The sequence below is a fragment of the Aulonocara stuartgranti genome (assembly GCF_965226115.1).
Source record: "Aulonocara stuartgranti genome assembly, chromosome: 12".
NCBI lineage: Eukaryota > Metazoa > Chordata > Actinopteri > Cichliformes > Cichlidae > Aulonocara > Aulonocara stuartgranti.
Window position 1 is genome coordinate 36,616,747 of NC_138948.1, and position 18,002 is coordinate 36,634,748.

The 18,002-nt window shown below is 42.3% G+C and overlaps 1 protein-coding gene across 5 annotated transcripts; it reads left to right on the forward strand.

The window, feature by feature from the left end:
• The first annotated feature begins 438 nt into the window (after positions 1-438).
• golga3 (golgin A3) lies at positions 439-17,958 on the forward strand. 5 transcript variants are annotated; one of them, XM_082555268.1, is made up of 24 exons: positions 439-702; positions 1,639-1,918; positions 2,971-3,237; positions 5,240-5,352; positions 5,781-6,496; positions 6,731-6,839; positions 6,980-7,286; positions 7,377-7,579; positions 7,690-7,827; positions 8,034-8,195; positions 8,304-8,672; positions 8,901-8,978; positions 10,245-10,508; positions 10,607-10,701; positions 10,938-11,154; positions 12,950-13,093; positions 13,768-13,965; positions 14,081-14,197; positions 14,467-14,606; positions 14,734-14,866; positions 15,155-15,277; positions 15,389-15,553; positions 15,969-16,135; positions 16,279-17,958. In XM_082555268.1, exons 2-24 carry the CDS (start codon positions 1,750-1,752, stop codon positions 16,466-16,468), a joined length of 4,584 nt encoding a protein of 1,527 aa, XP_082411394.1. In that variant the 5' UTR covers positions 439-702; positions 1,639-1,749; the 3' UTR covers positions 16,469-17,958. The 5 variants fall into 5 exon arrangements, with proteins under 5 accessions (XP_082411394.1, XP_082411396.1, XP_082411397.1 ...); XM_082555270.1 differs by having other exon boundaries at positions 1,651-1,918; XM_082555271.1 differs by having other exon boundaries at positions 440-702; positions 2,971-3,111.
• The last annotated feature ends 44 nt before the right edge of the window (positions 17,959-18,002 follow it).

Sequence of the window (18,002 nt, forward strand, 5' to 3'; positions counted from 1 at the left end):
ATGCCTGAAGACTACTCAAAGAAATGACAAGAAAGCTTGTCTAAGAAAGTTCAGGCTGTTGAAAAATAAATGTCGTGATTTCTAATACTGACTTTCAAGTTTGTTTTAAATTTTTAAAACAGAGTTTTTAAAGACAGGAGGAATAACTTGAGACTCTTGAACAGTGCTGTACCAGTGAAAGGGCTTTACCTTTAAATAAAAACGTAGCTCAAATCCTAGATGTGGAATCTAATCTAATCTAATTACGTTAAGTAGTGGCGTGATTTAATCGTGTGTATATTAATGCATGTCCGTGCACCGTCTTGGTAAGTGGCACCAGCTGCTTGTGACGGTACTTTTGGTGGTTGCCACAGCTGCAGGTTGACAGCACAGCTGGAAAGCAGGGCGCAGTATTTGACCACAAGAGTGAAGCATTGTACCACATCCGAGAGAGTCACCGGAGCGGCTGTCCGTTCCTTATTATGGGTCGTGTAATACATGTATTATTGCTATATACATCTTCAGATATTGCGCGGCTTTAAAATATATGTTTTTCTATTTAAATTTAAACATTTGAGAGTACACATAGACAATCAGTCAGTGACCCGACAAGCTTAGTTAGTTGTTTCAAATAATGTATTGTTTGAGCCCAGTGTTTCTAGTCGGACAGAAAAGGGACCGAAACTAAACAGCCACGTAGTAAAAGGCGAAGCTCGCAAGAAGGTGAGTATTTGTTGTATTTTGTAGCATTTATCTGTGATATATTTTATAATTTATACTAGGGTTTGTAACAAAGGTGAAGCCAGGTGTTTCGGCGAATGACTTTCAGAAAATGGTCCTATGAAGGCGTGAAGGCGATTCCAGGTTGTAGCAATTCTTAGCTTGACAGGTCCCGTGGCTAATTAGCACTCACGTTAGCTTCACTAGCTAGTGCTACCCACCTAAAGTTTAGTGCGTCTTTCTTGTCATTGCCAGTTTTATATGAAGTGAAATTATTCAGCCTAGTCGCTGGAAATATAGGGGCTTTACAGTAATGTTTGCCATCAACTGTCTTGCTTTTTTCCCCGAGATGCCGACTCCGAGTCTGAGTAGATGCTAGCACCCTAGCTACTAGCAGCAGTTGTAGCCGCTGTGCGTCCAGCGGCTGCACCAGTCTTTGCAGCACACCCTATGAGTCAATGGTTACCATTTATAGTAGGATACGATAGTAATATAACATGTCACGCGGAAAGGCTTTGCAGAGTACTGCTGTCACTGTTTTTTAATCTTCGGAAAGGCTTACATGTAAATATCAACTGTGCTTAATAAGGCGTATCTCTGATAGGGTAGGTTGTACACATGCCCTCACAGATTTACTTCAGTGGTGCGTGGCTGACAAATAGGCGATAAGCCGGGGAAACCTTTGTTGCATTTGTTTTTAAAGTACACATAAATTATTGCAGAGTTAAGTTATATTTAACCTGAAAAATCCACTTACCAAAGTAGTTTGTTAGTATTTAATTATAGCTTATAAAAGCAGACTGTTGTTACGTAACCTTATTAGTGGGTAAAACAGATCCCTGGTGAGTCGCTACGGCTTCTTCTGTGTCGCATGTTGATCTTTCTCATGTGTCGTTAAAAGTTGTTATATATTTTCTCTCTTCTTGTATGTGCTTGGAGGTGCTCCTGTAGACTGACATGCTCTCAGCTAATCTGCCTCCTAAGAAGATGGCGTAGTGAGATGCCCTTTCAAGAAGTGCACCAGCAGTGCTGTGACTGTTACTTCTCTTAATGGAAGTGGATACTGAGCAGTCAGTGGCAGCCCAGATGGAGGCCAATACTTATCAAGAGGACCATGTTATAAAATCCAAAGAGGCTCAAGCCCATGCTGTGGAGCGTGAAACGACATTTAAAAAAGGGCTGGAAAACCCAAAGGATGCAAAGGGGGATATTCATAACGGTGAGTAAGCATGCTTTTCTGGAAAGGATCACTCATTCCTAGATTGTGAGGTCTCCAGTTCAAGTTCTGAAGTGTAATGGTGTCTCTTTTATCTAACACTATTTTGCCATGCATGACCTGTTTTGGTGGTTATGACGAGCCTCTCTAGGCCATCTGCAGCTCCATGTTGCACAGGCCTTTGAACAAGCATATTATATAGCTGAGCTAAATTCAAAATTTTCATCATCTGTTTACAGTGTTTCAGTTTGGGGGTTTTTGACAGAAAAAATGTGTACAGAATGTATCTAATTGTAACGTATGTAAGTGTACGAGTTTGAGGATACACATGAGACAAACTGGAAAAAGTAGCAGGAAGATTTTCTCACACAGTGCGTTACCCAGAAATACAAAAGCTTTACTGAAAAGTGTACAGAAATATTTTTTGTAATTATATTTGGAAAAAGCATTTGAATATCTCATTTATTTTCTGTACATTTAAATATCCATAATTACATTAGCAACAAACAACATCATTAAAAAAAAATTCTAACAAGATATTACGATTTTACCGCAAATAAACTCCTCTCAGCGGGACATTTCTGGGATGATTTCTTCGGTTTTGAATGACAGCTGCTTGGCAGACGTTCCCGCATTCTATTGCTGAAAATGAATCCCGTTTTCTCCATAACTACTTCAACCAGTGACAAGAGGACATAGAAAATGTCTGTCATGTAAAATGAACAAACCACTTCCACCGCTGACAGAAAATGGCACGTTTTGTCTGTAGTCTGTGGGTAACAAAGAAAATAATTTCCAGTCCCTTTAAATGTGTTTGTGTTGCAAGCTGAATCCCAGTTTTGCTCCTATAAGAGTAGATGCAGCTAGGAGGGATGCTTCAGTAACAATAGTGTTACATGAGTGTTTGTCGTTGCCTTGTGCACGTAAGCTATTGTTGCTTGACAAAGTTGTCTAGCCAGTTTGCCAAAAGAATCACATCCACTCAAACTAGTTCACAAGAATTTCTCATGACTAATTGTTGGATTCCTGAGGGCTTTCCCCCCTTCCTCTTTCAGGTCCTGTCAATTCAGATGTGATGCCAAATGGAAATGGACTGGCAGAGGGCTTTGATACTGCAGGGGACACCCTGCCTCTGACAGCTCCTCCCCAGAGCACCAGCTCCCCTGTCAACTCGCAGAACCGCGAGCCCTCCCCAGGTGTGGCTGCTTATCCACCCATGATGCTAGAGAAGTCTGAGGGGGCTAGTGCTGAGGTCACGGTTCACAAGAGTGATGCATTGCAGTCACTCAGACTCAGTATGCCTATGCAGGAGACTGAACTGTGTAAGCATAAATTTATGTGCAGTGAATGCCCCCTCTATAACCCTTTCTATTCTAACCTCCCGTTTTGATGTGGAGTGTTTTGGTCGTTGGCTCATGTACAAGTGTTTGCTTTAACTCCCCTGTCTGTGTGTTATCTGGACTGAAGGATTCAGTGAGGATTTCATTTAGCTGTTTGACTTTACCTCCTCCCAGAAACTCCCATAGCAGTCTTTTGTTTAACTAAAATTTTGTGTGGGTGCTTTTTTTTTTCTTTTTCTTTTTCAAGACACTATTTGAATTCACGGCTTTGTTTTGCTACTAATCGCTCTGATACATTATCTTTTACATGGTATTTTTAAAAATTGGCACCATTGCCTGATTCACAGTTATGAAAGCTTATATTTTTAAGCATGGCAATAACTGATTTTGTTTGCCTGCACATTATAACTCCTACAGAGAATCAAAATAACTCCACAGGAAAAACCCACATGAAGTATCTCTTAATTGTTGGTGACTACACAGCTCTAATTCAGTGTACATCTATTGCAGTGTTATAGCTGCGTACCTCTATACCAGGGGTCGGCAACCTGCGGCTCCTTAGTGCTTATACTGCGGCTCCGCGTGGTTTGGGAAAATAAATTAGGAGTATTTAGTTGAAGTGTAATTTATTTATGTTAGTTCTTTTTAACTTGTAGTTCTAAATTGGAAGATTGTTGTGATATTGAAATATAAAAATACAATTATATTTTATTATTTTTTCATCGCTCAAAATAAGCGTCACACTGGCGGAAGCCGGTGTACCCGCCGAAACGCCTGCATTTGCCGAGACTTTCAACCCCAGGTAGGCCAATTATGGCTCTTCGGATCCACATTATGTCGGCAGCTCCACTGTGAACTATGTTACAAACAAACACCGCTCACGCCTCACAGACGACAGCTTACAGTCCTGCGTGAAGATGAATGTGACTTCTTACAGCCCCGATTTGCAGGCGCTGTGCGCAGAGGTTCAGGAGCAGAAGTCCCGTTGTAAACATACCACGGCAGACCCGACGATGTTTGCATGAACACGCTTTTCAGCATCTCTTTATTGACCACTTTTCACACACGGTTGCTGTACGCACACAGCCGGCTGTAGCTTTTCAGCTCACAGCCCGACACACACCAACACAACAGCATAGAGAGCACAGACGTTAAGGCGGCGAGGCGTGATTGCGGGTGCTGCTCAGGTGCGTCCGCCTCCCCTACAGACCACGCCTTGCCACACACATTAACCAGGTAAAATACATATTCAATTTTGCAAACATCTATTTTTAAATTTTTTTTAGCAGCATAGTTCTTTTATTTTTTAAAAGTCAGATCAAGGCTCCAAAAGCCCAAAGGCGATATAAGGGGGGCGGCTCACAACAGTTTTTGTTTGCTGGATCATTTTAGTTCAGCTTTCCTTTTGTTATATTTCTTTAAGAGTTCAAAATGTGTTAATAACATCAATAAAATGTAATTTTCTCTGTAGCACTTCATGGATTTCAAAAGCAACACACCTTAGTTGTTCGCATAAAGGTAAAAAACAATATATACAGTGTTATCTTCATTTTAGATGTCAAAAAATATTTGCGGCTCCCGGTGTTTTCGTTTGCGTGGAAACCGGCTCCAAATGGCTCTTTGGGTGTGAAAGGTTGCTGACCCCTGCTCTATCCTATAGGACGCCTTTAATTTTATGGGTGTAACACGCAACAGTTATGTAACACCTCTAAAAATGCCATTAATCCTTAAGTCAAGTGGCAAACCTTGACTTACTGCCCATGGCCAAGTATTAAAATAACTAAAATTTGAATAATTTGTTTACCATTGTCATTTGAGAACCAGGCTTCAAGCAGCTTCACTCACCACCATGCCAAATTCCAGCGTTTGCATTCGTGACATAACAGCCTGTTTAAATAATCTGTTTTGCTGTAGTTGGATAGTATATGTTAAGCGGTAGCATTTTTCTCTTTGTTTTAACATTCCTTGCCCTTCATCCTTTCAGCCAACCAGAAACCATCACTGGAGATGGAGAATGAGGAGAAGATTCGCCTAGAGGCTCGCCGGCGCCTGGAGGAGCAACTAAAACAGTACAGAGTGCAGAGACAGAAGGAGAGGGTGGGTGAATGCAAAGGGAAAATGATGTTTTTCTGGCAAAAATTATACACAGAAACATTGGCACCATGGTGAAGGAGCAAAGTTATATCACAATATTTACATGATAATGTCAGAGAAGCAGTCCTTGAACGTAATCTTAGGAGAGGTAGAGTGATGCACCAGCACAGTGTCACTTGTTTCTGCTGATTTACTTTTTCCTGCCTTTTCCTGTGAAATTAGTTTAACTTTTTGGCTATGTTTGTGACTGAGATTAGTAATTGTACAGTAATTACTGGACTTATTCTAAGTTCTTTTACTTGATGTGAATATAAATATTTACACATTTATTCGGTTATTTTTGCTGGACACTCATTTTACCAATTAAAGAATAGATGTCATTTTTTTCTTTTTGTTTCAAATACAACCTCTGATTCTCTCCTGTTTTTTAGTCTCATCGTACCACCACCAAGAGCAGACCATTCAGTACCCTGGATCCAGAACTTATGCTACATCCTGAGGCATTACCCCGGGCTAGTACTGTTGCCATGACCAAGGAGTATTCCTTCCTCAGGACCAGTGTCCCACGTGGTCCTAAACTTGGTAGCCTTGGAATTCCTCCTCCCAAAGAAAAGAAGTCCAGGTCACCTCGCCCTAACAAGATCCACTCCTTGGCTGATTACAAGTCTCCTGAGAATGGTGGTGGTGGTGGTGGAGGAGGAGGCATAAAGGCAGCAGACATAAGCTCTGTCAACTCCACTATTAGCTCTGTGTCCACACTGTCTGAGATCAGTGTGACGTCAGAGTGCGGTACTTCTGAGACAGAGGCACAGTCCGGTGCTCCCCTCCACGTCCGGGACAGTGTGTCAGAAATTGATGGCAGTGAATCAGGGGTAAGGCCCGGGAATGATGGCAACGACAGTGACAGCTCTTCCTACAGCAGCGTGTCTACCAGGGGAACCTACGGTGTGCTCTCTGCAGCAGTGGAGAGGCAGCAGGGGCCATACACAGTAGATGGACGCGAGATCGCCCCTGAGGCCATGGGTCAGTTCCCGTCCCTTCAGGAGGTTCTGCAAGCAGCCACTGAAGAGCAACACTTCCTGGAGCTGGAGCAGGAAAGAGAAGGGACAGCAGAGCCTCGTAGCCGCAGGGACAGCTTCTCCAGCAGGTGACGATTTCTTACAAGAAAGGCAAATCAATAAATGTTTGAATTTATTATTTGAGTAGTGAGGTTGGTAAAATATTAGTGCAGTTGTGGTTACTGTGTATTTTCACAGACTGAGTATATGAGGGAACCTGAAAATTTTCATTTTGGAAAAAGATTGATATGTATAATCTTTTGTTGAACCTCTCAACTCATTTGTTTGATCGTATTCACTGAGGTTGTTTAAATTTGTTTTAGTGTTTCTTTGGAGAGTTCTGTGATGGGTCATGATGAAGTGCTCCAAGTGTTGAAAGAGAAAATGAGGCTTGAGGGCCAGCTGGAATCCTTGTCATCTGAGGCCAATCAGGTAATGCAAACCATCAGTAATATTTTATTTATTTTTTTGGTCTTCAGTTCCTAATATAACCTTGTGGGCGACCAATATTATACAAGTACACACTGAAAATAATCGGGCTACATGCTATAACCACCTGCCCTGTTTTCTAGGCTCTCAAGGAGAAGACAGAGCTTCAGGCCCAGCTTGCAACAGTGAATGCACAGCTGCAGGCTAAAATGGAGGAGGCTCAAGTCAGCAAGGAGAAGCAGAGTGCCCTCACTACAGAGGTTGGCACACTACGGCAAAGCTGTAGCCAGCTAGAGAAGGCTATGGTAGAGCTCCAGAGCAGTCTAGAGAACAAGAATGCCAGTCTGGCTTCTCTAAGCAATGATCTAAAGGTTGCTGAAGACCAGTACAACAGGCTGATGGGGAAGGTGGAGGAGATGCAAAACGCTGTAACCTCAAGGGACAATACAGGTGAGTGATGGAGACTCAAATGGCTGAGTGTATATACTCACCTCCACCTCATATTTTTCAATTTTATGTTTTGATCCTGCGCTTTTGCAGTTCAGGAGTTGCGTCAGCAGATGGGTGGTCTTCAGAGTCAGCTTCAACAGGTGCAGCTGGAGCGCAGTACCCTACAGAGCCGACTGAAGACCTCCCAGGCCGAGATCGATTCACTTCAGCAGGTCAGACAGTGGTACCAGCAGCAGCTAGCTCTGGCCCAGGAGGCAAGAGTGCGTCTGCAAAGTGAAATGGCCAACATGCAGGTAAGTTTAATGCCCGTGCAGTTGGCTTTAATGTCACGGCTTGGCATTAGTTGTCATGCAGGAGACATAACTATTGACATGTCTGGTTCTGTTTGTTTTTTTTTTTATAGGCTGGACAGATGACTCAGATTGGTGTTCTGGAGCATCTGAAGCTGGAAAATGTGACACTGTCACATCAACTCACTGAGACCCAGCACCGCTCCATCAAAGAAAAAGAACGCATCGCTGTACAGCTACAGAGCATTGAGGTATTTTCCAGCTTCAGGTTTAAATCTAAAGTCAAAACAAACTACACGTTAACTTTGTTATTTAGCCAAGGGAATTAAATAAAACCAATCAAAATATTTAAAAAAAAAAAAATCACAGGAATTGCAGTAAAATGTACTTTTAACCGTTTGTGTATCTCGACTATATTTGAACATTGTTTAAAGTGCTTTTACTCTCTGTAATGTAGGCCGACATGCTGACCCAAGAAGCTGCTTACAAGCAGATCCAGGATGCAAAGAGCATGGTGGAAGATGACCTGCAGCACAAGCTGGACGAGTATGAAGAAGAGCGAGAACGGTTAATAAAGCTTGCCAACACAGCCAGCACCCTGGAAAGAGAACTAGAGCAGGTAGTCATGCCAAATGTAACCGTGACTTATTTGTCACCCTGCATGTGCAATAAAATTCTTAGACGTAATTCTTCATTTGTAAACTCTGCTCTTAATGTTCTGTCTTAGGTAAAGCTGACCCTTTCCCAGAAGGATGCACAGCTGCAGACACTTCAGAAGGAACATCTGGAGCTGATGCGCCAGCTGACAACCACTCAGGAGAACTTGCACACCAAAGAGCAGTCCATCAACCAGCTAGAGGCCCGATACCAGGAGCTGGAGGCCCAGCTGGCTGAGCTGCAGACAGAAAGCACTGCCAAGGATGACAACATCCAGTACCTCCAGAACGAGAAGATTGTCCTTGAGGTAGCACTGCAGGCAGCCCGAGCAGACAAGAGCCAACTTGATGAGAGTGCTGAGAGGCTTGGCGAGGATGTTCTGGTGGCCTCAGATGTCTTGGATCAACTACGACAGGAAGTCCAAGTCAAAGCCAATCAGGTATGAGACAGAAGATGTGTTGAGGTAGAGTTAATTTATTTTACATTTACCTAAAATGTTTTTTGCAGTTTGGAAATGTTCGCAATAGGTCAAAAAGGCTTGTTTTTGTGCCTGAAGAATGAGGATTTACCCCCTTCTCTTCAATGTAGTTAATATTAATTTAAACAAAACTCAAGTAGCATTGATACAACTTATAGTGAGTAATGAAACAATTGTATTATGTTACAGATTGAAACTTTACAACAAGAAAATATTTCCCTGAAGAAGCAAGCTCAGAAATTTAAGGAGCAGTTCCTGCAACAAAAGGTAAGACGCCTTCATAGCTTTTACATGACATTATATGCTGCCTGCAGCAACTCAGAAAGACTTCATGTACATTTATAAGCCACTTGTCAGAGTGACTCCCAGCTGGCTAAGGCTGTGGCTGCCGTGGGAGTATGTATTGTAGAGCCAGATGGCAGACACATTCTCTGGAGGAGAGCGGTGCTGACACGCCTCACTGGATTGAGCATTGTCCAAGGCTGCTTTATTTTGCATTGACAGACTGTCATGAAAAGGGTGGAGTTAGTTGACAGAATGACAGACTCATGCACTGCATTGTGTGCCTTTCAAGATTTGAGTTATTGTAGGCCCTCTTTATATGCATGCATTAACATCTTGGTCCATCAAATAGTAATTGAACTGTTTTGAGCAACACATGACAACCAAGTAAGTTTTTGTGAAAATGTCTCTATTATCAATAAACTAATCCTGAATGACTGAACTCCGTACCCTATTGCTAAGGATGAGCCCATCCACCCTTCGGAGAAAGCTAATTTCCGCCATTTGTATCCACGATCTCATTCTGTCTCCTTAAAAGAACCAGCAATAATAGTGTTAACCAAACGATCTGATTAACGGATTTATGGCGTTTCTCAACAACATTTAGGACACAAGAATTTACCAGCATTGGGTATCAATTAAAATTTTAACAATTAGATTAAATGACTGGTAAGTCTGTTACCGACTACTGACAGCAGCGACTATTAGTCGACTAGTCGTGCACATCCCTAATTTTAAACATGTACAGGATAAAAGTAAGCAAATATGGTATTTGTTGTCAATTTGTTAAAAAGCAATGTGCATTTAGTAGCACTTTAAAAAAAAATCAGCAAGTTCAGTCTTAGAGAGATTTTTCATTTTCATGTTTTTCTTGCTAATTCATAAATGGCACAACAGACTTGTGTCCTCTCATTAAAAGGTTGGAATTATATTTGCCATCTTATAGGTTTTACAATGGTTCACTATAGCCATTTTCATTGGTGGACTGTGTTCATGTTTGGCCTGCAAAAATAAAGCTTATCCACTCCTCTATGAATAGACGGCATCAGTGAATTAAATCTCTCTCAAACCCTGGAGATGATGCAGCCCTGTCTCCTGCAGTGCTGTCAGTTCTTGTTTTTTCCCTGCTGTGTCAGTCAAGGCAAATATGAGTGAGACTACTTGCACATCTCCAAAGGAGCAAATGCCTCATAAGTATTTTGTTCCACTTTAAACCTTTTACTGGGGTTAAAAATGCCATTTACCTCACAGGTGATGGTGGAAGCATACCGCAGGGATGCCAGCTCCAAAGACCAGCTGATCAGTGAGCTCAAGTCCACCAAAAAGCGTCTATTGATGGAGGTGAAGGATCTGAAGCAGGAGCTACTGGCTGCTCAGGGGGAGAAGCAGAAGGCAGAGCTGGAGCAGACCCGGCTGCAAAAGGAAGTGGTGAGAGTGCAGGAGCAGATGAGTAACATGGAGGCCCATCTGCAAACCATTCAGAATGAAAGGGATCAGCTCGAAACCCAGATTCAGGTACTGTTTGTCTGATATTTGCTCATGGCATTACAGTATTATATAATAAAGAAAATATTATATTAACCTTGGGTGTTTTTTTTTCCCCCCCAATGCAGTCTCTACAGTTTGATCAGAGCCAGCTAGCAGCAGTGACACAGGAGAATGAAGGTCTAAGGAAACAGGTGGAGCAAATGGAGGCTGAAGCCAAGAAGTGAGTCATGTGGTCCCACAGTGATGATTTGGCCCATGATGCCCCTCTTTGTAGTCATTTGGTATTTATAAATAGAAATAAGGGGTAATGCCTAAACGCCTCATAGAAATAAAAGTTTGTATGTATGATTTTTCTTTTTTTTTTTTTAATCCTCCTCAGAAATTCTGTGTTTGTTATATCAGGAATTAAAATACATTTTTATTTATTTTTTTTCATTCATATGTTCTTTGAAATAGAGCCATCACTGAACAGAAGGTGCGTGTGAAGAAGCTGGGAACAGATTTGACCAGCGCTCAGAAGGAGATGAAGGCCAAACACAAGGCCTACGAGAACGCCGTGGGCATCCTGAGCAGGAGACTCCAAGAGGCTCTGACTGACAAGGAGACGGCTGAGGAGGAGCTGGCTAAATTGAAGGCCCAGGTATCAGATGAAGGGAACAGCCAGGCCTTGCAGGTAATGAGCACTTCTTTTAAAGCTTCAAGCTGCAACATCTATTTAAAGAGTTTCAAGCATTAGAAGAAGTATCACTGTTAGAAAGCTATACCTGCTCTTATTTATTTAGTTTGTATCACAATAAATAAAATGGGTGCATTAACTCCTACAGACATGTGTTACTGTCTGTACACCTCGTTTATGATGGACAGCGCTTACATAGGTGGTAGGGATCATGTTAAAGTATGAGTCATCTGTCTTTCTCTCTAGTCCCTTTGTGCACTACTCAACTCTCAAATGTGCATTAACCTTGGTAACGCCAGGTTTATGCATTGCAACCATGTTGTAACAGCCCTCTCTACAGCTTCATTACATTTGCTAAAGTTAGTGTTAAAACCTCGGATACAGGAGGAACAATGCGGTTTTCGTCCTGGTCGCGGAACACTGGACCAGCTCTTTGTCCTCTCGAGGATACTTGAGGGTGCATGGGAGTTTGCCCAACCAGTCTACATGTGTTTTGTGGACCTGGAGAAGGCATTCGACCGTGTCCCTCGGGGCGTCCTGTGGGAGGTGTTGCGCGAGTATGGGGTGTCTGGCCCATTGCTACGGGCCATTCAATCCCTATACAACCGTTGCAAGAGCTTGGTTCGCATTGCCGGCAATAAGTCGGACTCGTTCCCGGTGGGTGATGGGCTCCGCCAGGGCTGCCCTTTGTCTCCGGTTCTGTTCATAATTTTTATGGACAGGATTTCTAGGCGCAGCCAAGTGGCGGAGGGCTTTCGCTTTGGTGGCCTCAGAATCTCATCTCTGATTTTTGCGGATGATGTGGTTCTGTTGGCTTCATCGGGTGAGGGCCTCCAGCTCGCACTGGAGCGGTTCGCAGCCGAGTGTAACGCAGCGGGAATGAGGATCAGCACCTCCAAATCTGAGGCCATGGTTCTCAGCCGGAAAAGGGTGGAGTGCCCACTCCGGGTCGGGGATGAGTTCCTGCCCCAAGTGGAGGAGTTCAAGTATCTCGGGGTCTTGTTCGCGAGTGATGGGAGAAGGGAGCTGGAGATCGACAGACGGATTGGGGCTGCGTCTGCAGTAATGCGGACACTGCACCGGTCAGTCGTGGTGAAGAGGGAGCTGAGTGTAAAAGCGAAGCTCTCAATTTACCGGTCGATCTACGTCCCTACCCTCACCTATGGCCACGAGCTGTGGGTAGTGACCGAAAGAACGAGATCGCGGATACAAGCGGCGGAAATGAGCTTCCTCCGAAGGGTGGCTGGCCTCTCCCTTAGAGATAGGGTGAGAAGTTCGGCCATCCGGGAGGGGCTTAGAGTAGAGCAGCTGCTGCTCCACATCGAAAGGAGCCAGCTGAGGTGGTTCGGGCATCTGGCAAGGATGCCCCCTGGGCGCCTCCTGGGCGAGGTGTTCCAGGCATGTCCCACCGGGAGGAGGCCCCGGGGCAGACCCAGGACACGCTGGAGAGATTATATCTCTCGGCTGGCCTGGGAACGCCTTGGTATTCCCCCGGACAAGCTGGAGGAGGTGGCTGGGGAGAGGGAGGTCTGGACCTCTTTGCTTAGGCTGCTACCCCCGCGACCCGACCTCGGATAAGCGGATGAAGATGGATGGATGGATGGAGTGTTAAAAATATCATCTGATTCTGAATGCGTGAGGTTTTTATTTTATTTTGACAGATTTTTTTATATGGATTGACCCGTATTCCTGTCATTTGTTACCATTTCTTGTCAGAAGGTTGTATGCCCCTGCATCGTGAATATAACTGTAGCTGTTGGCTAACTCAAACATTTATTTATTTGTCATACAGAAGAAGATTGAGACTCTACAGGCTGAACTGCAGGCTGTTACCAACAGCAAAGCTATGCTAGAGAAGGAACTTCAAGAAGTGATCACCCTAACGTCCACAGAGCTGGAAGAATACCAGGAGAAGGTTCTGGAGCTTGAAGATGAGGTAAACTTTGTTAATCTTTCATCTTATAGCTCATATACTTTTTTTTTCTCAGTTCAAACCTCTTTTTAGCCCCTTTCAGACATGCTTTTCTCTGTTAATCTCATGGCATCTTCCAGCTATCAACGTGTCTCCCCAGAATCTTGAGATGGGCATTTCACTAAAAGATCGTACGCTTTGGAGAACCAACCAAAAGGCAACAATACAAAACAGAAAAAAAGTCTTCGAGTGACACACTCTCCTGCTGTCCAATCTACTTGTGACAAACATGATTAATATACAAAAGAATAAATAAAATATACGTATGTTAAGATTTCAAGAACAGCAATCTTAAAGTATAAAATGCATTAAGACAATGTCACTTCATGTTCTGTCAATTTTTTTGCTAACACCGTGGCTTTTGTTGATGTGGGAATCATATAATGAAGACTTAAGGAAGATTATTGTAAAACAGGCTTACGTATGAATACCAGAATGCAATCACTGATAATAGACTGATAGGTTAGGTGTCCCAGAGCTTAGTTGGTTCATGAAAAAAGAAATAATTTCATGAACTTTTTCATCAATAATACAACTGTATGAGCAGTTTATTTGCACTTCTGAAATGATTCAGTTCATATGTTTTGTTTTGTTTGTTGTTTAGTTTTTTGTATCAATGACATGTATTGCTTCCACAGCTTCAAGAATCGCGCTGCTTCAAGAAGCGGATCCGAAAGTTAGAAGATGCCAACAAGAAATTGGCACTTGAGCTGGAACACGAAAAAGGAAAACTGGCCGGATTAGCTCAGTCCCACAATGCACTGCGGGAGCATGCCAACATTTTGGAGTCGGCCTTAGCAAAGAGGGAGGCAGATCTTGTCCAGCTCAATTTGCAGGTAAGAAAAAAAAAGGATTGCATCTAATAATATAGATGTGGGTTTTGTTTTTATTATCCTGGTGACACAAAGTATCATATTACCTGTAGACTAAACTAGAAAAGTGGGGTTTCAGGTTCAAGCTGTTCTGAAGCGTAAAGAGGAGGAGGACCAGCAGATGAAGCAGATGGTACAAAGTCTACAGCTGGCCTTGGAAAAAGAGAAGACCAAAGTCATGGACCTGAAAGAACAGGTAAGACTTCTGTGCTGCATATTAGGCTAAATTATGATTTCCTTCTCTTTAAGCTGAAGCACAACCTCAAAATAACTCCTATTAAAGTATTTTGGGAGTTAAATACTTTTTGTTTTGACACAAGACACAGCAAGAACCTGCTTACAATCTATAAATCGAACTGATAAACTGTCACATGCCTAGCTCAGTACGTTCTCCTTTTTGACACCAAATTGGGAGTAGTGTGGTCTTTGGAGTTCCCATATTGTTTTATGCAATGTTTCCTTTAGGTGGCAGCAGCAAAGGCTGAGGCAGCCCACAATAGACGGCACTACAGGGCAGCCATGCTGGAGCTGTCAGAGATCAAGAAGGACTTGCAGTCCAAAGAGGACCTGGTTAAAGCTCTGCAGAAAGAAGCCCACAAACTACAGTGCGTGCATTTGCCTGATTAAAGAATACCGTGACTTCAGGAAAATTTTAATGATTTCTAATCTAATACTGTGTTACATAACCTATAGTAATTGACGATTTTATAAGCTGCTTAACAAACTCTGCAGGGCTCAGGATGAGCAGCACGCTCAGGAGGTTGCCAGGTTCCAAGAGGAGCTGGCTGAGGCTCACTCCCAGCTCCAGATCCTCCGGAAACAACTGGACGATGAACTGGCAAAGCAGCCGCTCACTAACCAAGAGGCAAGTACTCGTTTTGGGTTACTTTACCTGTTAGTTGGGCTACATTTGTATTCTAACCAACAGAAGTCAGTTTGGGAAAAAAAATTTTTTTTTGTTGTGTGACTGTTGTAATATTTGATACTGATTAGCTGAATTGATTCGAATACAACACTTGGGGTTATGTAGTCCTTATTTCCTATAAACATTTCAGTGTTGCAGTTCGTTAAAACCTGTTTTAGTCTCCTTCCAATTTACTGTTGGAGATCACCTCTCAATAACACTGACGTCTAACACTGGCTGCTGGTTCAGGTTGAAGATTTGAAGTGGGAGGTGGAGCAAAGGCAGAGGGAGATTGAAGCTCAGAAACAGCAGGTGGAGATGATGGAGCAGTGCCACCACAGGGAGCTCGACAACCTACAGACAGCTCTGCAGGCAAGCTTTGACCTGATTATACAGTATAGGCACAGTGTCTCATGTTTCCATGTTTCTGTCATTTATGCCTCTTTCAAACCATTTACTGGTAAAATAAAATGTCTGACTCAGAATATTAAAGTGGAGCTGGAGTCGGTACAGGAGGAGCTGAGCAGCACTAGGAAGGACAAGTTTATGCTGCAGGCCAAAGTGGGTGAGCTGAGAAACAGCATGAAGACAGTCCTGCTTCAAAACCAGCAACTCAAACAGGACTTCAAACAGAGTCGTCTAAGGAAGGTGAGGCAACTTTTCATGCCGTGAACGGTTGTGTTATGTGACGTGTTTAGTGCTTTCTTAGTTCCTAGCTGTGAGATCATTTAAACTTCAGGAGTCCACTAAATAATGTACAGTAAAGTATTAACTGCTGCATGTGATTATTATGGTTTCTCCCTCTGCGAGAGTCTCGTCATGAGAGGTTGTTGTTAAAAAGATTAAAACCAAAGCAAATAAAACGTATGTTAATATTTCATATGGGTGCAACTAGCAATGGCTAATATGTTGTCATTTAGCTGGGTGTGCCCATTACTTTCTACAGTATGAGTAATGAAGGCATTCTGTCTTTTACAGAGATGTAAAGGTCAGTACTGCAAGTATAATGCCATATAAAAATAATGTGTTGTTGTTGTTGTTGTTGTTGTTGTTGTTGGAGCAGCAGCGCATGGAACTGAAAAGTGACGGGAACCCATCCACCCCAGTAACGCCAGTTAAGATCCCAGACTGCCCAGTGCCTGCCTCCCTACTGGATGAGTTGCTGAAGCCTTCGACTTCTGTCAACAAGGAGCCACTGAACAATCTCCACAACTGTCTACGACAGCTCAAGTAAGATCTTTTTTCTGTGTGAATGATTTGGTTAAACATTATCAGCAAACCGACATGAAACTTTTTTTTTTGTAGTGCTGGGCAGTTATTCAAACGCCAGAACTGATGTAACAGTTTTTTTCTGTTGTTTTTTTCCCTTTCAGGGAGGAGATGGACAGCCTCCAAAGGCAGATGGAGGAACACACAGTAACAGTACATGAGTCAATGAGCTCATGGACAAACGCAGAGGAAGGACTGGATCAACTGAGGCTTCAAAACAACATCTCCAACTCAACAGAGCTAAACAACATGGAGGTGGAAAATAACAACCATGGGGAACAGCAGCAATCATAACTAAAGAACTTTTTTCTCAGGCCAATAGAGGGAGAGTGGAGTTTTATCCACCAAGGCACTTTTTAGCCCCTTACACCCTTTCTCTTTTAACAATTGCTGCCAACATTTGGCATTTCTCCCATCGGCACAGAGGTGCATTCGCAGAGTAATACTTTACATACCATAGCTTTATTCTTTCTTCTTTATTTGATGGTTGTTTTATTTGTGTTACGCCTTTGTCACATTTATTTATTTAGAGTTGAGAGATTACAACTTTTTGTTCCATGCTTCTTTTCCCCGTCTATACAAATCTTTCAGGCCATAATTTTTTTTCCGTCTCCTTGTTAGTTTAGCATTTTTCCTCACAAAAATTGGCTACTATCCACGTAATGTTAGATCAGTGGCATTCATGCTGCTTAATGATGACTGGCTTCATTTAAAGAAGTGTTTTCAGCGACAGAAACAAACCACGAGGCCGCCTAAAGGCTGGCTACCACATGTTCTTCCATTTATGTGTGCCTGTCTATGAGTGAAGTCGTTCGTCTATGAAAAAACTGACATGGTTAAACAGGCAGCCTGTGTTAAAACTTTATCACTCCTGTTCATCAACTTTAAAAATTCACGCACAGTTGTAGTCAGTTATTTTGTATTGCCTCATGTTAAGATGCAGTGTTTAATATGTTTGCTGTGTCACCCTGGGTTCTTAAACTCTAAAAAACAACAAAAAAAACAACAACGTTAATATCAGTTTGTCTAGCATGGACGGCAGTAATTTGTACGCAAAAAAAAAAAGCCTTAAGCAGTCTTTAATATGGTATAAAGGACTAATTTGTTTGGGTGAATATATTTCTGCTGAGGTTGTGTGCAAGATGTCACTTGTTATATTGTATATATGTGTGACTGCTTACTTAAAACCAGTTTATTGTAAAATATGTGGATTACATCAACTGACATTGCACACTTGATCAAAACTGGACTGACCGAGGGGTAAAGTTGTAAGATGAAACAACAAAAAAAACTTCTAATAACAGTAAGTGCAATCAGATGTGTTCAGTTTCTGTTACAGTTAATACATTAAGTTTGTATTTACAAAAAAATGAATACCCCTGAATCACTTTTTTTCTGTTTCATGGGTAATGGGATAAGTTAATTGTTGTTTCCAGAGGTTAATATATTATGTACATGTCCTTTTTTTGTACGATTGTTTATTCATCTTAATTGATAGTGTAAAGAAAAATGGAATCTAATGCAAACCATAAATTGGATAACAATAATAATTCTGCTGCAGCTGCACTAACATTTCAGTATAGAGTGGTTGTTGGATGATACAGTAGCTTTCTGCATGCAGTTGTGCTGCAGCTGCTGTGCTGATGCTCATTCCCACACTAAATGCTTAGGCAAATACCATGTTATGCTGATGAATTTCCAAAGGGACGATGCTTGGAGAATGCTTATTGAGATGAAGCAAATAAGACAAAACATTAAACATGTTGATATACTGTGTTCCCATATGTTTTTGGACCGTGTTCTCTATTGCTTACAGCTTTTTGTTATA

Bases quoted from the DNA above. Each gene is read 5' to 3' on its own strand.
- golga3 (XM_082555268.1), top strand. From the start codon at position 1,750: ATGGAAGTGGATACTGAGCAGTCAGTGGCAGCCCAGATGGAGGCCAAT. The intron at 13,966-14,080 runs GTAAGAAAAAAA...GTGGGGTTTCAG, and splicing joins TTGTCCAGCTCAATTTGCAG to GTTCAAGCTGTTCTGAAGCG. The intron at 16,136-16,278 runs GTAAGATCTTTT...TTTCCCTTTCAG, and splicing joins AACTGTCTACGACAGCTCAA to GGAGGAGATGGACAGCCTCC.